The sequence below is a fragment of the Arvicola amphibius genome, chromosome 6, assembly GCF_903992535.2.
Source record: "Arvicola amphibius chromosome 6, mArvAmp1.2, whole genome shotgun sequence".
Taxonomy (NCBI): domain Eukaryota; kingdom Metazoa; phylum Chordata; class Mammalia; order Rodentia; family Cricetidae; genus Arvicola; species Arvicola amphibius.
Window position 1 is genome coordinate 9,324,632 of NC_052052.2, and position 27,379 is coordinate 9,352,010.

A 27,379-nucleotide genomic window follows, 5' to 3' on the forward strand; every position below is an offset into this window, starting at 1 on the left:
AGGAAAGAAGGAAGGAAGGAAGGAAGGAAGGAAGGAAGGAAGGAAGGAAGGAAGGAAAGAAGGAAGGAAGGAAAAAAGGAATAAAAAAAAACAGAGCTGGAGTTTTTTTGCTGCTAGGAAGCGTCTCTTTAAAAAGCAGCAAACCAAGCCTACCTGGAAAAAGACAGTTACCAAACAGCTGCATTTGAGTCTGTTCTTCACTACAGAACCAAGTGGCCAAAGCTTCTAGCTTCTGCTGCTTCCTGGGGCTGGAAGATGCCCCCCCCCCCTTTCAATTATATCTTCCAGTTTACCAGCTTTTGTTATTGATGGTTTTCTCATGTGGGTGCGAGGCAGAGTGGCAGCAAGGATAGGCACAGCTGGAGAAGCTAAGCCAGGGAAGATGGGAGCTGGGAGTTCTCTGAACCCAGGTGGTGGCTAGGTTTGGGTTCCAATTCCTAGAGCTGGAATTCCAATCCCAACTTTTGCAAGGGTTGGTGGCTAAAAAGCAACAGGCAAATGGCTTTTTTTTTTTTTTTTTTGGAAATTCATGTACCAAAAAATTGGGTACCAAATGATTAGTAAAACCTCAGAAAATTGGGGTTCAACCTGAAGACCCAAAGAGAAAAGCAGTCATCCACTTGTTCTTACCTGGAACTCGACCTGAAAATGGTGATCCTGCCTCCAGGAATCTCAGAATGAGATTGGGAGAGCTGTCTCCTTCCATTTTACAATCCTCTCTAGGGCTGGGATTAAAAACCGGTACCACTGGTATTAAAGGCATGCACCTCCCGCCTTTTATGGCAACTAGTGATACCACCGTGATTAAAGGGCTGTGTTACCACTGCTCGGCTGTACGACTGGCCAATGTGGCAATTTAACTTTCCCAATTCCCAGGCAAGCTTTACTAACTACAATTGAAATTCCACTACAGAGAAGACTAGAGATGAAGATGATAATTCACATGCTGGAGGAAGGAAACTCACCAGAACAATGCCACAGCTGTTTACAGTTTTAGAGCACCAGAACAGCTTCCTGAGTTCTTCTGAATCTAGTAAGACTGCAGGGGGGGGTGGGGGGGGCAGAGTTTTTAATTAAATGTCAACTGGACACTGAATAACTGGAAGCAGGCTGCTTTCCTCAAGTGTGAGGACAGTATAGGCTCCAGGAAGAGAAGTCCCTGCATCAGTCAGCAGATGCAAATAACTTTGTTTCGTTTTCTATTTAGATACAAGGTAGTAACCCTGCCATTGTGGAACTCACTGTGAACCCTGGCTCTCCTGGAGATCCCTCTGGAGACCAGGTTAGCCTCCACCTCCACCTCCCTCTGTCTGCCACGTGCTGGGCTCAAATAGCATGCCAGCACCTCCTGGAAGGGACCTCACTGAGTCAACTCAAACTAAGAGATCAGCCTTCCTCTACCTTCCTCGTGCTAGGATTTAAGGCATGCCTGGCTTAAATTGACAAAAGGACGAGCACAAGCAAGGCGTCCCCTTTATCTTTCAGACTGAACAACCTTGAATTCAAGGTCACCCTGCCAATCTTAGTAGTCTCTCTTTTTTAATTGTTTGATTTAATTTTATTTTATCTTTTAGTAGTCTCTTTCTGAATCAACAGAGAAATCACAAATCACCCAATTAATTATCATATACAAATAAGAACACACTGACATATTCAGGTTATCCAGTTCAAAGATCCCTGAGGTAAGAGAATCTATGTGAGAACTGACCTTAAAAACAGAACAAAAAAACAAAAACAAAAACAAAAAACCCCCAAAGCAAGAGTATCGAAATTCCCTGCAAACTAAAAGAACATACACAGTATTTGAAGCCCAGACAAGGCTAGACAAGGCTGCATGAGATTATAGAGCTGATGAATTTACCGGAGTTGGACACTGGTGAGAGGCCTCCAGTTCAAGGCAGGGAAACATTGTAGCTCCAGGACCTGAGACTCGGTGGGCTTCCCTGGCTGCTCTGACTCTTTATAACCCTTTCCACTGATCCCGCCCCTTTGTAGTCACGCCCTCCCAGACTAAGCCTGTAGTCTGATTCTACAACTGAGTCTAATCTTCTTACTCCATTAGGGATTTAGTTGCTGTACAATCAGATCTAAGCCCAGGAAAAACTTAGATAATAACTGTGATTAATTTATTCATTGAAGCCAGTCAGAAGTGGTACAGGCCTTTAATCCCAACCCTTAGGTGGCAGAAGCAGGCAGACCTCTAAATTCAAGGCCAGCCTGGCTCACTGAGTGAGTTCTGGCATAGTCAGGGCTACAAAAAGATGCTTGCTCTCTCTCTCTCTCTCTCTCTCTCTCTCTCTCTCTCTCTCTCTCTCTCTCTCTCTCTCTCTCTCTCTCCTCTCTCTCCTCTTTCTCTCTGCCTTCCTCCCTCCCTCCCTCCCTCCCTCCCTCCCTCCCTCCCTCCGTTCCTTCCTTCCTTTCTTTTTTTTTTCTGGGACAGGGTTTCTATGCAGCTTTGGACCCTGTCCTGGAGCCAGCTCTTGTAGACCATGCTGGCTTCAAACTCACAAAGATCTGCCTGCCTTTGCCTCCCAAATGCTGGGATTAAAGGCATGTGGACCCACCGCCCAGCTGAGAATCTGTTCATTGAAAAACATCAACAAATAGATAGATAGATAGATAGATAGATAGATAGATAGATAGATAGATAGATAGATAGATAGATAATTCATTCATTGATCCAGTACAGAAATACTGAATTGTTAACTTTGCATCTATAGATCTAGCATTTGAATTTTTGGAGATGGAATTTTACCATGAACCAAAGGTTAGCTGGCACTCATTGTTTTGCCCAATGTGCCTTTCAACTCTCAACAATAGTCCTGCCTCACCCTCCCTTTTGTGAAGGTGTGAGAGCAGCCACACCTGCCTGAGTTTTCTTTTTACTTGAACAGCTTAGTTCTGAGGCAAGGCTGGACTTGAACTCAGAGACACACCTTCCTCTACCTCCCCAGTGCTGGAATTAAATTCTTGTGCCACCTTGCCTGGCTGTAGGTCTTTATTTCTTTCTTTTATTGCCAATATTTTAATATTTTATCAAACATCGATTCATCTCTTTTTTGGTTATTTTTTTTGAAAATAACTTTTGTTTCATTTTACATTTCCATCACAGGTCTCATTTCCACCACTCTTCTCATCCCCTCTCCCTTCCCCTCCTGCCCCTTTATCATCCACTTCCTAAGGGTGAGGGCTTCCACGAGAATTCAATTAAGTTCAGCACACCAAGTTGAGGCAGGACCAAGATCCTCCCAGCTGCATCAAGGTTAAGAGTGGCATCCCAACATGCAGAAAAGGCTCCAATAAGCTAGCTCATGCACCAGGGATAAATCCTCGTCTCACTGCCAGGGGCTCCTCAGATTGTTCAAGCTTCACCACTGTATCCCACAAAGAGAAGGCCTAGTTTAGTCCCATGGAGGCTCCACACCTGTTGGCCTAGAGTTCACAAGTTTCCACAAGCTTGGTTCAGCTGTCTCTGTAGATTTCTGTGTTGTGCTTGTTTGTTTCATTTTGTTTTGTGTTTTGAACAGGGTTTATCTGTCTAGCCTATCCGGGAACTCACTCTATAGGCCAGGATAGCCTTGAACTTACAATGATCTGCCTGCCTCTGCCTCCTAAGTGCTGGAGTTAAATACAGAAGTCACCACTGACTGGCATCTCCATCATTATCTTGACTGTACTTGCCCATATATTCCCTCCTCTGTCTCTGATTGGATTTTTGGAGCTTGGCCTGGTGCTCGGTTATAGACCTCTGCATCTGGTTCCATCAGTTACTGGATGAGGGCTCTGTGGTGCTAGTTAGGGTGTTTACTAACTTCAGTACTGGGGAAGACCAGTTCAGACACCCTGTCCACTGTTGCTTGGAGTCTTAGCTGAGGTCATGTTTATGAGCAGCCACTATCAAGCTTCTTAGTGGTAGCACGTACCTAGAAACTCCACAGGGTTGTGATAATAAATCTGCTTCTGCCTGTACTTCTGCCACGAAGTTAGACTCTCAGGAAGCTAAGGAATGGGGTGGAGCCAGCTGCTAAGGCTGCAGCTTTAATCCTAGCCATACCTTTTAGCAGATTAAAAACTAATGTGCTCAGAAAAAGATAGATATGTACAATAAAGACAGATTCAGACAAAAAACCCTTCTAAGCAGTTTACAGTGTGTTTAAAAATATTTATGCTTGGGAGAGTAAAAAAAGGATAAAGTCCTTTTTTAAAAAAAAGAAATAGAATAGTTGGGTGTTGTGGCACAAATCTTTAATCCAAGCACTTGGGAGGCGGAGCCAGGTAGTTCCCCATGAGTTCAAGGCCAGCCTGGTCTATAGAGTTCTTCCAGGACAGCCAAACATACACGAAGAAACCCTGACTCAAAAAACAAAAGTTGAAAAATAGAAATAAAAGAAATAGAGTAGGGGCTGGAGAGATGGCTCAGTGGTTAAGAGCACTGACTGCTCTTCCAGAGGACCTGGGTTCAATTCCCAGCACCCACATGGCAGCCCACAACTATCTATAACTCCAGTTTCAGGGGACCTAACACCAATGTACATAAAATATAAATAAATAATTTTAAAAAAACAGAGTAAAGGAAAAAAGCCATGTTAAGATGGGAAATGCACAGAGAAGCTGTGTGCTGTATGTGATTTGTTACAAGGAGGGCTCCTTTGTTCTTCCCGGCCACCCTGCTAGCTTAGCCCCCAAAATAACCACACAGAAACTGTATTAATTAAAACACTGCTTGGCCCATTAGCTCTAGTTTCTTATTGGCTAATTCTTACATCTTAATTTAACCCATTTCTATTAATCTGTATATCGCCATGTGACTGTGGTTTACCGGCAAGATTATAACCAGCGTCTGTCCCAGGCAGAAGATCCATGGCTTCTCTGACTCTGCTTTCTTCCTCCCAGAATTCAGTTCTTTTTCTCTGCCTACCTAAGTTCAGCCCTATTAATTAGGCCAATGCAGTTTCTTTATTCATTAAACAATGAAAGCAACACACAAACAGAAGGACCTCCTACACCAGTGATTGTGTTGTCTTTGAATTGTTTGACTGCTGAGGAAGGAGTAACAGCTGCTAAAAGACATTTGATTATAAGTGCTGCTTGGAGCCAGGCAGTGGTGGTGCACGCCTTTAATCCCAGTACTTGAGAGGTGAAGGCAGGTGAATCTCTGTGAGTTTGAGGCCAGCCTGGATACAAGAGCTAGTTCCAGGACAGGCTCCAAAGCTACACAGAAACCCTGTCTCAAAAAACCAAAAAAAAAAAAGTGTTGTTGGATTAAATTAATGTATACATTTTGAAATATCAACTTCAAAATATAATTCCAAATTAAGTCCCAAGACTGGCCAGGAGTTCTGATGTAGGTAAGAATATCCTTGAACTTCCGGCTGCTTCTTCTCAAGTGCTTGGATGAGAGGTGTACAACACTGATCCTGCCTCAGGCAATAATGTGGATCTAACCAAGGCCTCGAGCATCCTAGGAAAGTACACACCCTAGAGGCTAGATGCTGAGCCCCCACCCAGTGATTTCTGTTTGTTCCTCCTTGCTCCAGCACTTCTAGGAAAATAAGATTGAGATGACCCAAGTGGGTTATATTCATTCTTCTGCCCCTTATGGCTTTCCAAAGATAGTCATTGTCTTTTTGCTTTCTGACAATGGGTCTCACTATGTAGTCCAGGCCATCCTTGAACTCTGGATCATCCTGTCTCAGCATCCAGAATATTGTTTCTTTCCTAACTTCAGAAAACCCAGAAAGAAAGAGAGAGAAGGAAGCAAAGGGAACATAATAGAAGAAGAAGGGGTTAGGGGTCCGAGAATCTGAATCAACATGAGCAGACATAGAGGTTTCAAAAAGCAAGATTTATTACTGGGAACACTGCAGAAACTGGCCAGTCAGGGAACACAGTATACACTTGGGAGCTGACTACTTCTGGTTTTCTCCTTTTTTGGGACCCAGATTGGCACCAACCAGAAACAGATCAGAATCCAGGAACTTGGGTAACCTCCAAAGGTCCAGAAAACAGCAAGCTGGGAAGTGGTGGTACATGCCTTTAATCCCAGCACTGGGAAGGCAGAGGCAGGGTGATCTCTGTGAGTTCAAGGCCAGACTGGTCTACAAGAACTAGTTCCAGGACATGCTCCAAAACTACAAAGAAACCCTGCCTCAAAAAAATAGAAAAAAAACATACAGACAAACAAAAAACCTAAAACCAAACCAACCAACCAAACAAACAAACAAAAAACAAAGAAAACGGACAGTCTCTTTGCTGCCAAACTGGTTTAGAAGGCCATCATGGCTGTGCGTTCAGATTTCTGGCCAATACATCAAAATGTTGTGGGTTGAATGTTCCAAATAAAACCAAACACACACAGGTGTTCTAAAAAGCAAGACTCATTACTGGACAGCATTTCAGAAAATGATCGATGAGGGACCACAGAACAGACTCGGGAACTGACTGCATCCCTTAATATCCTAAAAGACTCTAAATGCATTTGTAAGCCCCCTCAACCCTAAGATATTTTTCTAAAACCTTACACTCACTCTCTCTTGAAAACGGACAGTCGCCCACACACACACATGCAGGACTACTCATCCTCCTGTGTCCTTGTGAATAATCCACAAACATAACTCCATTCTGGGAATTGAGGCAAATATAACCCACAGATGTTGACTCGGTTCCTGATGTATTGATTTAGTCACTAGAACAAGGTCAGGAAGACCACAGAGACGCTCCCTTATCTCACCCAATCACGCACCTATTCTCCTGCCCTGGAATAGACCAATCACTGCAGGCAACCCTTTGAATAAGCCAATCCAGTAAGTTGACAAACAACCTTCAGGTTCCCCCCCACCTTGTGTCTGTGGCTTTTTGCTTTAAAAGATGGACTGTAACAGCTATCGGTTGTCCTTCATATCCTGAACTTGAAAGGCCCTGTCATGACAGAATAAAAATCCTCTTGCTTTTGCATCAATTGTGCCTGTGTGAGTGGTGTCTGGAGCGACTCCTCCCTGATGTTTGGACTTCTAGTTCAACGATCCATCTCACCAAGCAATTAAACACCAACCCACAAACATCTGTACCAAGGGGTTATTTGAAACACAGAGGTGGGATTGTCCTAGAGGCAGGGGACCACATAGCCAGGGTCAGTGTGATCATGGGATGGCAATGAGCACACAGTACAGCCCACTGGACTCTGCTTACTCAAGACATGCACACCACTTTCACCCTAAGCCAGGACCTTAATCATCTTTGCTCTTCTCTGAGTGTTGTCTGTTTGGGTGGGGCTTCACCCCAGCTCCTGGCATTTATTTTGGAATGTTAGGAAGAAAGTTCCTTTTCAAGCCCCTTGCCCTTGGAGTTACCTCAGTCCAAACTCTACCTCCAAAAAAGCCTGCCAAAGGTGACCCCTCCCCAGAGAGAGTCAAGACCACCCCCAATGGTATTTAAACTGCCCCCCACAAAGAATAAACACATGGTCTTTTCTGGTTCTCATTTTCTCTTTCCTTGTTTTCCCAGAGGGCCACCCAGGAGTGCTGGCATTCATTAAACCTGGGCTTTTTCTAATTCGGTTTGATTTGGTCAAATTTGAATTATTGTGAGAGCAGAGAGGTTTGTTGAGCCTCAAAAACTTTACATTGGCCTCCTTGAACAGTGGAGAAAAGAGCACCATTGGCAGGTCCTGCAGAGGAAAGATGGTCAAGGCCTCATTCCTCACCAGGCTCTGCACTCCCAGCTGTAGGAGTGTGGGTGGGGCCTGGAAGGTCATTCTGATGGATGTTTAGGGAGATGGTCCTGGGGAAGAATTTAGGAGAAAATATATTTTCAGAGTCTTTCTTATTTTCGCCTCACAGTGAGCACCTGGCACCACTCTGGCCTTGATGGAGATTGGCTTTGCTCATTAGTCACTATTTGTTGGTCTCAAAGGCAAACTCACTACACTGGCAGCTTGTGGAGCCTCTCACACTCAGTCACATTCACCATTGTCCCGTCCAGTCCCAACCTCTGCTACTCTGAAGCCCATAGCCCTTTGGAAGGGGGACTCCAGGAAGGAAAAATCTGAGCTCCTTTCCTCATGGCAGAAAAGATCCTAACCATCTTTCAGAGACAATGGAGTTGTGATATGCCCACCCCACCAATATTCTGATTTCAAAAGACTGATCCTGCCTGGCAGGGACTGAGGAGAATCTGTGAATGGGGTCGTTGCCTTTAATTTTTAGAGTTTCAGCTCCTGCTTTAGGGAGCCTATATCATATCTTGGGCATAGACAGTGCACTGGGTATGTGTTTGGGGGGACGGTAGTGGGGGGTCAGTTCTGTTCAGCATTTTTTTTTCATTTTCCTAATTATGTAGCCAGAGGCAGCTATGTATTCCAGGCTGAACTCAACTCACCCTAAAATTCTAGAGTTAGACACTAGCCAATCTGGTGTGACCTTATTGCCCAGAGTGGTGTCATTCAAACATTGGCCTTTCAAATACTGCATGATGTCAGTGTGGTTGGCTAGAACCTAATAGTTCATTACTTTAGAGGCAAATGAAGGAGGAATTCCATGCAGTCTAGTCTATACTTTGAGTTTGAGGCCAGGCCAGTAGTAGAGGTTATAAAAACAAAATAAGCAAGAATGGTACAGACTGATGAGTCCCTTTGATTTTCCTGAGGTCGTCTGGTGCTGGGGTTGACCAGGTCCTGGCCTGGGTTAGACGAATATTCTACCTCTGAGCTGCATTCAACACAATCATTTCCTTTTGTTTTACATAGACACGAAGTCACTTCATGTGCGCAAGCCATCCTAGAGCAGGGATTTGCTTTCCTCACATCTCTAGTGCTAGGATTCCAGCATTGCACAAGCAGCTACCTGCTTTTATGTCAGTTTGAGGAGTGAACTTCTCAAACTGACCAGGATGAAGCAACTGCACCCCAACAGGCACTGTCCGAAGAATCACTGTCTTGTGGCCCTTCTTAACAACACCACCCCCAGGCTTGTTTTTAAGATACTGTTAAAAATTCCATCTATTATCAGGGTTGTGGTGGCACAGGCCTTTAATCTCAATACTTGAGAGGCAGAGGAGACCCACCTGGTTTACAGAGTGATTTCTAGGACGTCCATTGCTACTACCTTGGAAAACAAAACTAATTTTTTTTTAATTTAAGCACAAAAGTGCAACCCATGAGCTGTAATTCCTGGATTAGAAACACCACAGATAACTATGATTCCATAACTGAAAGGGAAGACCCGGATAAATCCAGACCCCTCTAGCAGGAAAAATAGAGTCAAAAATCTAGCAGGAAGAGAAGAGCCAAAATCTCGGTTAGCCAGTTCAGTGACTCTGTTTCTGGAATGAACTGAAGATAAAGTTAGATTATAATCTTGAGAATAATCTTGAGAAACAGGGAGTTACCCCTTATGATTATCACTGGTATTTTCAGAATTTTCCAATGATGCCATCCCTACCCCCTTTGGATTACTGGGTTGTGGTTTCTTCTTTTAAATACCCCTTCTCCCAGATACTCGGGGTCAAACTCTCTACCACGGAGTGGGAAATGAGTTTCAGCCTCAGTGCACTGGTTCCTGTCCTGTCAATAAACCTCGTGTGATTGCAGCAAGGATGGTCTCTCATGAGTGAGTTCCTGTTGGGCGTGTTAGACTTGAGTGAAAGTCGCACCCCTTTGGAGGGAAGGAAATTAAAGAAACATTCCAAGACCAATAAATATAAATTAAGCCAATAATTAGTAAAAGGACCCAAGTGAACGGTATCAGGAAGTCAAAACTTAAGCAACTTGAACAGGAACAAGAGAGCTAAGATTACCATCAGAATGCATCAATCCATCTCAATCATGCACAGTATCCAAAGAAAAATATTCAGCTTCATATTGATAAACAGCAAATAACAGAATAGCTGAAAGAATCATGAACAATAAAAGAAGTTTTTGGAAGTACCAGCATTCCTATTTCAAGTTGTACTAAAATCCTACACTATTAATAACATTTATTGATATAAACAGAGACAACTCAATCAATGGAATTGAGTCGGAATCCTAGATAAAAATCCACACTGCTACAGGTACCTATTTTTGACTAGTCAGAAGAGCAGACATGAAAAAAAAAATATGGCATCTTCAACAAATGGTGCTGGCCTAACTGGATGTCTGTATATAGTAGAAAATAAATATATCCATACTGATCATCCTGCACAAAACTCAAGTCCAAATTTATTAAAGCTTTCAATATAAAAAGAGATACACTGAACCTGGTAGAAGTGGCAAAGAGCCTCAAAAATCATTGGATTGGTAGAAAAATATCTGGAAAGAACACCAGTAGTGTACAGAATAGGATCAGTAATTAATAAATAGGGCCTCATCAAACTGAAAAGCTCCTCTATGGCAATAATAGATGATAATGAGATGGTGTGGGCATTTCCTCTGTGTGCTGTGATTAGCATTAATGAATAAAGAAACTGCCTGGCCAGTTGATAAGGCAGAACTTAGGTAGGCGAGGAGAACAGAACTGAATGCTGGGAGGAAGGAAGACAGAGTGAGAGAGAGATGCCACGGATTCTCTGCCTGAGACAGATGCCAGTTAGAACTTTACCTGGTAAGCCACTGCCACCTGGCAATACACAGAATACTAGAAATGGGTTAAATTAATATAAGACTTAGCCAATAAGAAGCTAGAGCCAATGGGCCAAGCAGTGTTTTAATGAATATGGTTTCTGAGTGATTATTTCGGAGCTAACCTAGCTGGGCGGCCGGAAAGAACAAGCAACCCTGTCCCTACAACAGTGAGAAAATATTTTTACCAATTCCTCATTTGACAGAGGTCTAATATCAAAAAAATATGGAGATCTCAAGAGACTATATATCAAAAAACAAAGATTGCAATTTTAAATTGGTCCTGAACTAAACTGAGAATTCTCAAAAGGGAAACTCAAATTGCTCAGAAACACTTAACAAGATGTTCTTTTTTCCTTGTCTCACTGTACATTTTTTCCTGTAGGGTAGTTGTTTCTTGGAGTCCTGAACTGTCTTGAAGGGTAATAGAGAAATAGTGAATTTGGAAGAAAGTATGGGGATGGAGCATGTGAGTCTTTAACCTCAACACTCACTGGATGTTAAAGACACACATTCACTCAGACATTACTATATGGACTTTTAAATCTGATTGTAACTGGAAGAAAGAAATGTCTTCTACAATGCAGCAATGTCCAATAGGCAGGTCTTGTAAATTAACTGGTTGAATGGAAGTTTACAAGAGATTACGTTCAGAAAAGTAGTATGTATGTCAACTCTTGGCATCTTCATTAGAAGAAACAGTGAAAGTCACTAGCTAATGCACACATCTTTCATTGTATCATAACAAGTGGTTTTTACCAAAACTACAGCTGTCACTTTCAGATTAGGAAATGGTAGTTCAGGAAGATGCTTTCTCCTTTAACTTTTTAAGAGAATTTCTTTCTGGTCTTAACAAAATTATGTAGCAGTTGGGGATAAAGATACACCCCAGCAAGCCTGCACTGGAGGCCAAGATGGAGAAGACCTCCACAGCCACCATGACCTTGCCCTTGGTGCTATGGTAGACAGGAAGAAAGGAAACCCAGACACTGCAGAACACCAGCATGCTGAATGTCAGCAACTTGGCTTCATTGAATGTGTCAGGGAGATTCCTGGCCAAGAAAGCCACAATGAAGCTCCCTAATGCAAGGGAGCCATGGTATCCCAAGACACAATGAAATACAATTGTTGAGCCCTTGCTACATACAATGATGATGTGGCTTTGTTCACTCTTGGCATCAATTTCAATAAATGGAGGAGAAACTCCCAGCCAAATTGCACAGAGAATAATTTGGATGAGAGTACAGATAACAATGATGAAATTGGGTACCCCTGAAATCAGGTAGTACCTCATCCTTCTTCCGGGGATTGTGACTTTGAAAGCCAGAAGCACAGTCACTGTTTTGGCCAACACAGTAGAAACAGCAACAGTGAATACCATGCCAAATGTGATTTGCTGCAGGATGCACTTAGGGGCATTGGGGTGACCAATAAAGAGCAAGGGGCACAGGAAACAAAAGATGAGTGAGACGAGCAAGGTGTAGCTGAGATTCCGGTTATTGGCCTTCACAAGTAGAGTGTCATGGTGCTTTATGAAGACCCCAAGGACCACAGAAGAAAGCAGAGAAGCACAAGGCCATTAAGGTCAGAGCCATCCCCAAGGGATCTTCATAGGTCAGAGAGCTCACAGTTTTGTCAATGCACTGGATCTGTTCTGCATTAGCATACTGGACCTCTGGACACTTTACACACTGATCCACATCTGATGGAGAAAGAAAACTATGATTAGTGAATCTTGAGCATTTTTCTTGACAAGACATTTCAATTATGTGTGCTGAAATTAGCATTGCAATATCTGCACTTGTGCTGGGGACGGCATTGAAAGACAATGCTGCATAACAATGCTTCCATTTCACAATACTCACTCAGTATCTTTAGTGGAATGAATCCAAACAATCATTACTTCGTCTATTAAATGTGTGTTAATGTCATCATTTGTCATGTTATAAGGAAAGATGATTTTAGAAGAAAGACAGGAGATAGAGGATGAGGGAGAAGGGAAAAGAACAAAGGAGAGAAGGACTGGATATTTGAGCCAAGAAGACAAAGCTTTCTCTGATTAGAGTAGAAACAGGCATAATCTGTGGGAAAATGGCAAATTATAAAGGTAAAGGGTTACCACATTTTAGGATGAAGTGTTAAATTTGATTATCAGGATAATATGGACAGTCACGAGGGATTGTTGCTAGCTTGACTTCACACTTCAATATCTGGACAATGATAGTCAAGCTTGGGTGGAGGAAGTGACTGATTAAAGCAATAGATCTTGGTGGCTAGCTTTGGGAATGTAATTGTCCTAGGTTTTGTATTGCTTTGATATATTGCTTTTGATGGATCTGGAGAGATCAGGCGTAGATAGAAGTTTCTTCCTGCCCAGTCTCACAGACATTCATTCCAAAATACACAGTCTCTATTAATTATAAACAGGTAGCACATTAACTCATGTTTACTATTAACTAGCTCTTAAAACATAAATTAACCCATAATTCTTATCTATGTTTATCCATGTGGATGAGCATCTTACTCAGTGAGGCATTCTGATTTTCCTTCCTCTGCATCTGACTGGTGACTGCAAACTGAGCCTTTCCTCTTCCCAGAATTCTCCTAGTCTAGTCACCCTACCTACACTTCCTGCCTGCCTGGCTACTGGCCAATTAGTGTTTTGGTACATCAGTAAAAGAGACAAATATTTACAGGGTACAAGAGAATTATTCCACAGCAATCTGGGATACAAGGAATATACCTAAACATGATAAAGGCAATAAACGTAAGCTAGAAGTCACCAGTAAATTGAATCAAAAGAAAGTAATTCCACTATAAAAAGAAACAGAACAAGTCTGTCCAGTCCTTCTATATCTCTTCAATATAATACTTGATGCTCTAGCTAGAGCAATAAAACAACAAATAAGACACAAAAGAAGATCAAAGGGATACAAATTGGAACAGAAGTCAAAATTTGCAATTTGCAGATGATACGATACTATATATAAGTGACCACAAAAATTATATCATGGAACTCCTACATCTGATAAGACCTTAAGTAATATGGCTGGATAGAAGATTAACTCAAAAAGATTAGTAGTCTTCATTTATACAAATGATAAATGGCGGAGAAATAAATCAGAGAAGCACCACTCTTTACAATAGCCACAAATAATGTAAAGTATCTTGGGGAAGCTCTAAACAAACAAATGAAAGATGTGTATGGTAAGAATTTTAAGTCTTTGAAAAAAGATGTTGGAGAAGAGATCAGAAAATAGAAGATCTCCCACGTTCATGGATTATTAAGATTAAGATAGTAAACATGAAAGTCTTACCAAGAGCTATCTACAGACTCAATTCATCTCCATCAAAATCCCAACAAAATTCTTCACAGACCTTGAAAGACCAAGACTCAACTTCATATGGAAAAACAAAACCCCACACAGCTGAAAGAATCCTGTAAATAACTTCTGGAGGTATAACCATCCCTGATTTCAAGATCTAGTATAGAGCTATAGTAATAACAGTTTGGTTTGGCATAAAAACAGAAACAGGGATAAATGGAATTCAATGAAAGACCCTGACATAAATTCATATACCTATAAACACCTGATTTTTGACAAAGAATCCAAAATCATACAACAACGAAATAAAGTGTCATCAACAAGTAATACTGCCATAACTAGTATCGACAAGTAGAAGAATGCAAATAGAAACATATCTATTGCCCTGAACAAAACTCAAGTCCAAGTCTATCAAAGACCACAATATAAATCCAATTACACTCAAGCTGATAGAAGAAAATGTGGGAAGTAGTCTTGAAGACATGGGCACAGGGGACTACTTTCTGAAAATAACACTAGCAGCACAAACATTGAGATCGACAATTAATAAATGGAACCTCTTAAAACTGAAAAGTTTCTGTAAGCAAAGGACACTATCAGTAAGACAAAATGGCAGTGTACAGAGACCGGGTGAAGATAGGGAGGAGGGATTATATGAGCAAGGGGAGTGCTGTGGGACAATGGTTTGTACCCTGTCAATTATATTATAAATAAATGCTGATTGGTCAGTGGCCAGGTAAGAAGTGTAGGTAGGGTGCAGAAATTAGAGGCACAGCAACGAGAATTCAGGGAAGAAGAAAGTCTCAGTCTGAGTTGTGATCTAGCCGCAGAGCAAGCAAGATGTAACTGTGTCATCAAAAAAGGTACTAAACCACATGGCTATATAAACAAGAATAATGGGTTAATATAAATTATAAAAATTAGTTAATAAGAAGAGCATAAGATACTGGGCCAATCAGATTATAACTAATGTAGACCTCTGTGTTTTTCATTCAAAATTAATGACTGAGGGAACCAGGCAGAAAGAAACCTCAATCAACGGGAGGATGACAATCATGCCATAGAAACCCACAGAAATAGCTGACCTGAGCTCAAGGGAGCTCATGGAATCTGTACCAATACCTAAGGAGCTGGCGTAAGAACCAGGATCTATTCATGGCACATGAACTGGCCTTTTGGAACACATTCCCTATGGTGGGATGGATTGTCCAGCATCAATACAAAAGGTAGGAGCTTGGTCCTGCCTTAACTTGGCATGCCAGGCTTTGTTGGCTCCCATTAAAGGCCTTATCCTTTCTGAATGGAGACAGGAGTGAATGTAGGGGAAAGAAGGGATAGGAAAGAGATCAAAGAGGACAAACTGTGGTTGGTGTGTAAAATAAATAAATGGAAAAAGTGCCCACCATCCTATGAGCTTACTTAAAACAGGCTAGCAAACAAATAACAATGAAAACAAATGTAGAAGAGGAGCAGTAACTCTATCACTGAAGGTAGAATCCTCTCTACATATTTAGCAGTAATAAGCCCTACATCTTGATGCCATCATCTTGTGAACAGACAAGCTCCTTCCTTTTTCCTTTTCTGTGAGATACAGACCCAGACTGTACTCCAGTGGGAAATAGATGCAGATACAGCACCATGAGGACAATGACAGAAGAATACTCAAGTAAGGGTGAGAGCACAGCAAATGCCACTTACTCTTATAAATTTTTCCATTTAAAGCCATTTCATTAGATTTTGTTTATTACTTTGGTGTATGTTGTATGCGTGAGTGCATAGAGACAGATGGTGTGGGAGGTCCTTCCGTTTATGTGTTGCTTTTATTGGATAATGGATGAAGGACTGCTTTGGGCCTGCGCAGGGAATGGAGGTAGGCAGGGAAAGCGAGGCAGATTGCTGGGGGAAAGGAGGTAGAAGGAGAGAGAAGCAACGGAGCTGCTGCTAGGGACAGATGATTGAGAACTTTACCCAGTAAGCCACAGCCATGTGGCGATATACATATTAATAGAAATGGGTTAAATTATTATGTAAGAGTCAGCCAATAAGAAGCTAAATGTAATGGGCCAAATAGTGATTTAATGAATACAGTTTCTATGTGAGTATTTCAAGTCTGGGCAGTTGGGATGAACAAGCAGCATCCCCCAACAGTCAGAAGACAATTTCTAGGAGTTCGTTACCTCTATTTATTACATTGGTCCTGGGGATGAACTCATTATTAGCTGTAATAGCAAGGGATTTAATTACTTTGCCATATTATTGTCCATTAATATGCTTTAGAGACTTTTATTTTATTACATGGGGGTGAGAACCATAGAGAAAAAAAATTTGTCTGTCATCTGTATATAGCCAACACTAAACAATCATTTGACTAATAAGAGCTTGTAGGTGACAACACCATTCAGATAATTGTGACTGAGGTACTTTCATACCAAACTGTTTTGATACTATATTTGTGACATTATTAAGTGGGTGCTGTACATAAAAATATCGAATGCAGGATTCCTCATCTGTTGTATACCATATCAATATTTCCCTAGTGTTCAAATCACATTGATCCTTTGAAAATGGGGTCTGTGTATATTGCTTCAAGTCTTCTGTCTCATATTTAACTGTTTCTGATTTAACTGTACAAGTAATTATTCCTGTTTTCGTTAACCATACAAAGAACTTGCAATTGGTTCCTAACACCCACCTAATAGAATTCTGTAATGGGAGGTTGTTAGGAGGACCTCCAACACCACAGTTGAGTGGATCTGATGTCCTATTCTGATCCTCATTGATTCTTATACCTACAGGGTGCCTATAAATGTCTGTAGGGACACATACACCCATGCAGTTAGATTAAACAATCACTAGGAAAGACCTTGTTTAGAATTCTCTCACACTGCAGTTTGATGATCAAAACTGTTTCTTTGAGAAATTGACACATGCCATGAATTTTCAGTGAGTCAAAAATGTATGTCATAGCAAACAGTATGACTTAAAGAAATATTGATATTGATCATATTCCAATAAATCTAACGTAGGAAAGTGATATATTCAATCTGTGCCGAAGATTTTAGACCCTTTGATCATCCCTGTGTGTGTTAGAGAGGATGATCAAGGTCAAGGGTTGATCTCAGCAGCAAATACTCACTTGTCTCATTAGAAACTTCATTTTCTGGGCAAGGACTGCAATCAAAACAGCAGGATGCCATTCCCTCCTGCCTGAACTTTCTGAATCCAGGACCACAATCAGCACTGCACACAGAGGGTGGCATCTGAGGAAAATTAGACACATGCTGATATCAGGAGACCTGCCTATTTATTCCATAACTATTTTAAATTACCTAGATAAAATATCAATAAGTTTGTTTATATACACCAAGAGTGACCATATTTCACTTAGCATATTATAGAATGACAATTTATGTAAATGTATAGAAACAATTTAATATAAAATTGATAGCGTCACATTTCTGGAAATTTAGGAAGAAGAATGAGTTGTTCACTCTGTATAAATAAACATGACAGAGCATGCACAGGTTTTTTTTCTACTTAATTTTTGCAACATGACACAAAGTCCATTAAAAAAGTTAGAGGGAACCTTAACAAAAAAAAATCCATTGGATTAACCTGTCATCATAACTGCAAAACATTTTACTCGTTGGTATTTGATGTAGGAGTGCTCAGTCCACTGTGGGCAGTGCTGTCCCCTAGGCAGGCTGTATGGGAAATCAAACAGAAGAAGCCAGTAAGCTGTGTCCTTTCAGGTTCGGTACTTTAGTTGAAGTCTTCAGATTCCTGCCTTGTCTTCCCTCAACTATAGCCCATGAGTCAAACCAACCCTCCCTTCTCACTTTGCTTATGGTCTGTGTAATCACAGCAATAGCATAGCAAGCTAGGACCAATGGAAAAATCTAAAACAGGGAAATACTCCTCAAATCTGAGATAGCACACAAAAACTCCACTAAATCACCCTGCAAAGCATGACAGAGTGTAAAAGAGACAGAAGAATAGGTAGAGCCTGGTGCATTTCTAGTGTTGAAGGGCTGAGCTGATGTGCACTGGGCTGGAAGGTGGAGTGTTTCCTGAGCATAAAGTGCTTTACAAAGGCTGCAGATACTGCAGAACCTGGATAAAAGTTAAATAACTTGAGGTTAATTGAAAGATTTCTTAAAGTTTAAAATAAAGTATTTTCACATCATCAAAAACCTAGTGATAAGATCTATATTCGGTTTGGAAAGCTGCTAATATTGCAGGCTCACATTGCATGCTCTGTTCAGTGCTGAGTTCAGTGTTGAAACTGCAGAGTCTCCTATGCACAAGCTATTTCATAGTCTCCACAATATAATTAGAGACAAATATTCCTTTGTTTTCTTCCTCCTTGAAAGCGGGTTTCACAGTGTAGTGGTGGTAGACCTCACTCCTTCTATAGACTAGGCTGACTTAGATCCCACAAGGATATGCCTCTTCTGCCTCCTGAATGCTGGGGTTAAACATTATGCTACCAGTGGACATATTTCTTCCCTTCTTTTCTGTTTATCATGGTTGTAACTTCTTTTTGTACTTGCTAAAATGTTAAGGACTATTTTGAATGAGAGTGAAGAACATGTATATACTTCTCTAATTTTTGCCCATGTATTTTGAGGTGTTGTCTCTATATGCAACCCGAGCTGCCTTGGACTTGCTATGTAGGCCTGACTTGCAATAAAAAGACAGGACTTTGACTGTCTCTGCCTCCCAAGAGTTTAGATTAAGATATGTGCCATAACATAGAACTGGCCTCACTTAGGATTTTAATGGAAATTCTTGAGTTTCTCTTCGTGTAGGATAATGTTGTCAAATGGTTTGCCATGGAAAACGTTTTTAAAGTGATCAGGCTGTTAAATATTAATTAATGAAAAGAAAACCTGATTTTGTCAAGATGTGATCTTTCTTTTGTGCTGTTTTTTTTATTTTAACTCTGAATGAATGCTGAAATTGTTATGAACACCTTCTGCACATATTTGGATGATCCTCTAGTTCTATCCATGAGTCTATTTATGTGCCACATTTACATAACTGATCTGCATATGTTGAACCAAACTTGTATCTCTGGAATGCAGTCATCTTTACCAGTGGGGCAGATATTTCTGTTGTGTTGTTGAGGTTTTGTGTTTTAGTATTGTTTTGTTTTTTGTAGAGGCAAGGTTGGATATTTATTTAGTGGGTTATGGAAGGGGAAGGGACAAAAAGGTTAAACAGCAGAGAGAAAGACAGAGAGGAGGGAAGAAATAGAGAGAAGGGAGAGACAGAAGCTGCCTTTTTGGGAGAGAGATGGAAAGGCATGTTGTTCAGTTTTTTTACTCGGGTTTAGTTGAGAAATTTTACATCTATGTGCATCAAAATGTTTAGTCTCTAATTTTCTTTATTATGTTACATGTTCCTCAAAATTCTCCCACCCCATATTTATAGAAGTAGTCTATAAATGTTTGTAGTCATGTTTGTAAGTGTGTTTTGTGTTTTGAAGCAGAAATGACTGCTGATTTTACAGCCAATCTTGATGTTTGTGTATTTTGACTATAGAATGGGAAAATTAACATTAAATTGTTATTTAAAATTATTATTTAATTATTTTATTAATTAATAATTAATTATTATTATTTATTAATTAATAATTTGTTATTGATTAATAACCCCTTTAGCTAATTATTATTGTTTATTGTTATTGCAATATTTGATACTTTTAATAGTTGTTTATCTGTCTGCTGTTCTAGTGCTGTCTTTATATACTTTGACCACTTGTATTTTCTTTATTTTTGAGGTTGTAAGAGTTCTTCAGGTGTCTCACATAGTACTGTTAGAATGGTTATGAATTCCTATAATTCATTTTCATCCCTGAATTTTGTTCTGTCTCTGTATTAGTTAAGGTTCTTTGGAGTAACAAATCAAAAAATGAAACTGTCTGTTTTTCTATCTCTGGCTCTCTCCTCTATGTATACACCTATGCAATTTATTAGAATATCTTCAGATCTAGCTAGCCCAATAATTGCTGGATTATGAATTGAAAGTTCAAGAATCCAACAATTTCTCAGTCCATGAGGCTGAATGTCACAGCTGATCTCCATTATACCCTGGAATCCCAAAGACACAGCCTTAATGCCAGTGGAATAATGAACTTGAGAATGAGCACACAAAGAGCAAAGGTTTTCGTTTCCTATGTCCTTATATGTGCTTCCAGCAAAGGTTGTGTGCTGGATAAGAGGTGGATTTTCCAAGACGAAATGGTCTGGTTAAAGTTGTGTCTTCCCAACTTAAAATCCAGATAAAAGACATGTCTTTCCACACTTAAAACATCTCAGTTAATAGCAAGTCTTCTATCTCTCAATTCACAAGGTTTCTAAATGGGTCAAAAAATGTTATGTCAATGTATGGCTAAATATATTGGCAATTTGGAACATGTTGGCAAAAATACTTAAAGAAAATTATATAATAAAAATAAATGATTGGAGCTAGAGAGATGGCTCAGTGGTTAAGAGCACTGGTTGTTCTTGTAGAAGAACTGAGTTCAATTCCCAGCAACCACATGGTGGCTCACAACCATCCATAATGAGACCTGGTGCCCTATTCTGCCCTGTGGGTGTACATGCAGACAAAACACTGTGTACACAATAAAAAAATAAATCTTAAAAAAACACAGTTAAAAATAAAAACAACCCACATATGCTTTAAAAAAAAATAAATGATTGGCATGTAGTTACTTTACTCCTCCCGTACAGTTAGCCTCAGCCTTTCAGCATCTGAGTCAGAGGTGCTGCAGAAAAGAGGAAAACCACTCTGTAGTAATTAGAATGGGACCAACAGGGGGCTGGAGAGATGGCTTGAAGGTTAAGAGCATGGCTTGCTCTTCCAAAGGTTCTGAGTTCAATTCCCAGCAACCACATGGTGGCTCACAACCATCTGTAATGAGGTCTGGTGCCTGCTTCTGGCCTGCAGGCATACACACAGACAGAATATTGTATACATAATAAATAAATAAATAAATAAATAAATAAATAAATAAATAAATAAATAGAATGGGACCAACAGAATATTTCTGAATTGCAGGAAATAAGATTAAATACTGGTAACCACTAGTTTTCTATTTATTTTAAAAGCTAGAAACATATTCTGGTATGATAAAAATCACAGTGTGCATGTCTGAAATCCTGAAACAATTCATACAATGTCACATCAAAAAAAGTGAAAAGAAGAAACATTTTGTAGGAGCCTAGAAAATGGCCCCCAAAGGGACAATCTATTTTTACTAAGTTCCATGGAAGCACAAGTGAACCACGTGACAGTGTGGCTGCTGTGTAATGTAATCAGCACATCAGGTCAGACCTACCTGTCTACTTCCTGTGGCCCACTCTAGAACGTCTTCATATAAACGGAGCTGTTGACCGTGTGGAAAATACGGGCTAAACATTCCTATCTTCACCTTAAGTCCAAGACCATTTGGGAAATTCCAGATCTGGAAAATGTCATACTCTGGCTGCAGTTTTTCTTTCGGGTTCATAGTCACTCTGTCCCCAACTGGATTAGTGAAGTGGATTTTCCTAAGTAAAGAGTTCAGCTGAAAGACAGGCAGCATTCTTTATTGAGTGTGCCCTTCCTTGAAGTCAGAAAATATATTCTGATTTCATCTTAAATGCAATTTTCTTGAATGGGCCCATGTGAGAAATCTCAATGAAAGCAAGTAGATAAATGGAAATATAATAGCAGTCCTAAAATTTTATTTTTTTCAGAGGAACTACCAAACATGAGCACAGACATACATGAAGACATCAATTGTAAGTATTAAATATTCATAAACACATACACACACAAACTCATATTCATACATAGATGCATACATAACACAGGCACATACTATTTACACAAACATACACCTGAAGCCAAGAAAGGATATGAACATACAGACACGCAGAGACAGACTTATGCACTCAGATATAGAGAAAGAGAAACCCACAAAGACATACACAAGACCATACACATGCTCACAAATTCATGGATAAATATGCACAAGGAGACATACACAGATATAAATATATATAAATGGAGGGAGAAACTGACACAAATTTATCCTCAAATTAAAGACAGACAGATACACATACAGAGGAACAGAAACACAGATATACATATGTACAGCACATTCACCAAAACTTGCCCATAACCAGTAACACAAATATGCATAAGTGCAAGCACAACCAAAAAAACAGACAAATCACAAACATGGGCACTTGTAGACACAAGCACTGACAAATACACATAGGGGGAGACACACAGAAACACACCCATAGAGAAAGACATTGACACAAGACCAACATATCTTCACTTATACAGACAGGTAGATATGCAGATAGATAGAAACACATATTTAACATCCAAACAGATATACCCAGAAGTACAGATAAATACACAAACATCCACCCATACACAATAAGAACCATCTATTCACACACATGTGAGTTTTCCAGAGCCCAGAGTTGGGGCAGACTCATTTTAGAACACCCATGCAAATTATCCCCTACACTGCTTGCCACATATTTGACAATTTAGGAACAAAAGCTCATCTTTTTATCATGGAGAGGATTAATGAAGAAGATTCCTGTTTCTAGTATTACAGCAGGGGTGATGCTAGTCAGGTGCTCTGTAACAGAATCACTGATTTTCATTGAGAAATTGTGTCTCCCACTCCACAACATTTGTATTTGAGATTTTCCAAACCTCTACATTTACTTCCTCAAGAGGAAAAATGTTCAAAAATCTTTCCATTTGGGGAAATATATCCTAACCCATAAGAATGGGACAGCTGAGACTCTAATAAAGACCAACATAGGAAGCAATGAATATCATCAATAGAAATATCACCATCAAGCAGTTAAACTTGTGTCCTTCCTGATTGTCCGTTGGCTGAAGAAGCCCCTCATGGTAGACATGGGCCATGGTATACACAGCATTGTATATGTCATAAAGGTCATCACTAAAAGCCATGTCAAATGTCTGTGCAATCAGCCATCCCAATGAACTGTTGGAAGAGCAGTTCTTCAGTGTCTTACACATAGAAGCCGAGACTCCACAGTTAAAGTTCATCCATTCCAGCTCTGCCAGGTATTCATCGGAGTATGTAAGAGGGTTCACTCTCCGGATAGCATTTCTAAAACCAGAAATCTCAAAATGGTGGTGTGCAAATGCCAGAGTCCCATGCAACAATTCAGGCAAGAAGTCGCTCTTACTTGTAGTGACATCGAACTGTGAGGTGGTGACCCAGATTCTCTGTATACCTCGGGATGTCCACATTCTAAAGCTGACAGCTAGAGTGCTGTCTGTGTCACCATAAATGATAACAACATTTGTGGATGACGTCAAGATTTGGTTATAGTACACTTCAGCTCTTGACATGTACAAATGCGTGTTGAGTGGAATCATGTTCACAAAGGCAAAGCAGAGGGTATTTTTTTCCATCTCTGTTCTCAAATATGAGAAAAAATGGATGCCCTGATCACTGTCTGAGATGGTCAGTCCAACCCAGTTCCAGCTGAAGTGAAGTATGAGGGAGACCATGGCCAGGGGTAGAGATGTGTCCTCAGGGGCCATTTGATACAGAAAAGGAAATTGTTCACGATCACTCAGGGTGGGATGGAAGGGTCCATAGGTGAGCTGAAGGATCTAGGAACAGAACAGCATGAGGTAGCATGCACTGCTAAGGACTTGTTAAACACACTTTTCTGCAAAGCATTCTAAAACACCCCCTTACCTGTAGTTCTTCCCTCATCTCTATGTCAAAAAGGTAAATACAGAAGTCCCCTAAAGTCTCTGAATAGTACCCATGGACTACACAGTTTGAATAAGTGTAGGCCGCTCTCCTCTTCACACTTTTGTTAGCACTTGAGAATGGCACCAATGGAGACAGGATTTCTTGCAAACCCACAACCACACAAAACCTTACCTGCTGAGGCATGATGAGGTCCATGGCTTTCCCATGCATATAAGATACTACCCAGTTCGGTCCTGAAAGCATAACCTTACATGTGTTCCATGTGTGACAGCGATAATTAGGAAACAGACCCTGAGTATTTTGAAAAGCAGGAGGATGAGAATATTGAAGGCAACTGTGTAACTGTGGCACAGTCTTACACTGTCTTGGCATAATAACAAATTGGAAAGACATATTCGGTAAAAGATCAGGGTCCCTGTTGATTTCATCCAAGGAAAACATGAAGGCCAATACAAACTGATAGTTTTCCTTTGGTATTCTGTAAAATGATACGGTGTTTAATAGGACAAATACCTACAGAAAATGATGTGCAATGAATACAAGGACTATCTGTATTGAATGGTATTTTCATTCAACCTCCCCCAATGTTTAAAATGAATCTCCTGTGTTGTGATGTTCAGATGACATAAAAAGCTGGAAGCCTGAAAAAACTTTAAATATCTTGAGAGTGCATCTCCAATAAAGAAGATGTGCCATCGTCACCTCTCACAGAGAACCTGGTCCATCTCCGGTTTTTGAGTAAAGATAAGGCCACAGGCTTTGACCAAAGAGTTAACCTTGACATGATTTCCTTCTTAAATTATTTAACAATAAATTGCACGTGATGTGTGAACCATTGAATTTCTATTTTCTGTGAAATTAACTGAATTGGCTAAGGCAGTCAAAATGTCTGATGAATGTAAAGTAGCATGGGCAATATTTGGCTCTTCTGATTACAATTATTTATAATCAGTGGGCGATAGACTTAACATATCCCATCCTATCCATCTTCATCTTTTTCTTTTTTGTTTCTTGTTTATCTTTTTCCTTTTTTGTTTCTTGTTTATCTTTTTCCGGCATAAAATCGTTTTTAAGATATATTTTTAAACGTATTCAAATACCAGAGATGTATTTTGTAAAGATGTATGTCTGTATGCATCTGTGTATATGGACAGTATTAATGCACATTTAGACCATAAATAATGAATGGATTCTATGATTTTGAATGATCCTTTGTTGTAGACTAGACTCACCTCAAAGGCATGGGGCTATACCTGCTCCAGGTCCTGAGTGAAGAAATTAAGGGCATGTACTTCCTCCCCAATATTGTTCACCTATTTTATGTTTACACCAGTATGCCATATTTTCACTCTGGGTGTATCTGTCCAACATAAATTTTCTTCTGGAAAATTTCTTCCCAGATATCTTTCCAGTTACACTAACAATGGCATCCTACTGGGATTTGTATATGCCAGTATTACATGATTGCAAAATAGACCTTAGCTGTAAACTGTATAGAAAATATTTATGGAGTTTCATGTAATAAAAATGGGTAAATATCAGTTGGAAGAGAATGATACCAATTTGTGTTTCCGTGTATGGGAAGAATAATAATTGCTGTTACTTGCTAACTCATTGCATATCACTTGACGATTAAATATCAAACATGCATTTTCATTTTGAATAACTCATTTGAGTTAATTACAATTACTTTACCACTTAGAAATTGTATGACTGTGGTGTTTTTATGTATGAAAATAAGTACTTATCTATATATTTTTTAAAATAAAATATTTAGAACATTCTTTATTACCACACAGAAAATATAACATTGAAACTTTCAGTACTTTGAAACAGGAATCTGAGATTAGAACTCGTGAAACTCAAACACTACATCCTGTAAACTAAGTATTAAGAAACATCTATGATTTGAGCCACTAAAGTGACCTAGTGGATTAAAGTTCTGTGTTAACAATTAATAAAATCAAAATATGTCTATTTCAAAAGTTGGTAAAATGGGCAGAAATAGTTAATAAAATGACTTAGAGAAAAACAAGAGAGGTCAATGTGGTATGAGAGTCAGAGAATAAACAAGTTAGGCGTGGAAAGAAAAGACACGTGCCTCTTAAATCACGGCAGAGGTGAACCTGGTAGGTACCTCCTCTATCCCTGTTATCAGGTAGTGGCAGATATCAAATGCCACCACTGTCACTAAAGCAAGTGACAGCAGAAGTGAGCAGTCACCACTATTAGTGACAGCTTCACTTGCCAAAGAATACAAACCTATCACTTACATTCTATACATTCCTTCTTTACGCTAACGTTTCAGTGAAGAAACGGACTTCAAAATTAAAGGCCAGTGGTTGTGCAGGTATATATGTGAACTATGGAGGAACTCATAGGAAGTTCAGAGTGGATTGGTTTCCTACTTCCTGCTTGATGCACCTTTAAAAGTTTTAGTGTGACCACATGCAGAGCATCTGAGAGAGTAACTGAAAATCTGTGTGAAGGCTCTCCACAGCTAGCTGTGCCACAAGTGTTAGTTGTCCTAGCAATGAACATAGGGCCTACACATTGATGGAATATCTGTCAGCTGACTCTATGGCCGTTTACTTGTACCCACTTAGGATGGCATTCATTGAAACAGAATGGGGTTTCTTTAGATGAGGCATCACCTGCTACTGTGCTGTGGAAACTGTGAAGAGGCTGGCTATATGTGATGGACAACTTCCTTCTTCACACAGCACCCAGTCTGGTCATTTGAAGGGTGACTGGGAGAAAAATAGAATATTCTCTGGAAAAATAACATGTAGTCTCGAAAAGAATGTGGTGTTATTTATTTGGGTGCGGGTTGGGAGAAGAGGGCAGAAGATTCAAGGCATTGTTCAGATGTTCATCCTCTTGGCCCCTCATGGAATATCCATAATGACATTCACATAGAAAATACAAAGGCACTTACTCTTCTTGAATACGGCCTTCCAAATACTCATCAGATTCTGTTCCATTTGTTAGGATAATAATGAAGGTAAAATATATCAATGAGTCTTCATGGTCCTCTTCATCCTGCTTCATTCTCCAAAAGCACCTGGGATGAATGAAACTGGGCTCCTGAGGTAAAATGTTCTGGAGCAAGAAGAACAAAACCAAAGTAAGCATGTTTCTCTGCTCTAAGCCTGGGCAGTTGAATTATGACCTTCCATGCAGATCAGCACATCCAGTCGGCACCTGGGTACTGCCACCTGCTTTTATTTCTGTGGCCATATGAGAAGCTACTTATGCATTCATGAATCTTTTCTTTTTGTGTGTGTGCAGGTGTTTCCTTATCCATTGGGAAAACTCTTCCCTGAGGCTCTGCATCTGATTTCCACAGTCCATGTGATGAAATTTGGTTTATAAATAGATATAACGACAGTTATGCTAGTTTCAAGACATCACTCATTTTTGAGGAAATAATGCCCCTGGGAAGATGCCAATTTGAGAAAATTTGGTCCCATGACTGCCTTATCAATGTGTTTATGATAACACCTTTAGAAATGATGTCAGTGGATTTTGTTAGATGATCCACAGTGAGACATGCATCATTGGTTCAGGAGAACTCACATAGTCAGAATTCATGGCTCCACACTGGGAATTGTATCACAAAGTCCATGTCAGGGAAAAGCAGCTCCATGTTTAGAGCAATTGAGCACCACACAGCAC

The 27,379-nt window shown here is 40.1% G+C and overlaps 1 protein-coding gene across 1 annotated transcript; it reads right to left on the reverse strand.

The window, feature by feature from the left end:
• Positions 1 to 11,393: 11,393 nt before the first annotated feature.
• On the reverse strand, positions 11,394 to 26,836 carry LOC119817171 (vomeronasal type-2 receptor 116-like). Its single transcript, XM_038334360.1, is given in 7 exon segments — positions 11,394 to 12,150; positions 12,152 to 12,296; positions 17,057 to 17,180; positions 21,269 to 21,496; positions 22,795 to 23,592; positions 23,921 to 24,179; positions 26,640 to 26,836. Coding segments are annotated over 7 exon segments (2,508 nt in total).
• Between the last annotated feature and the right edge of the window lie 543 nt (positions 26,837 to 27,379).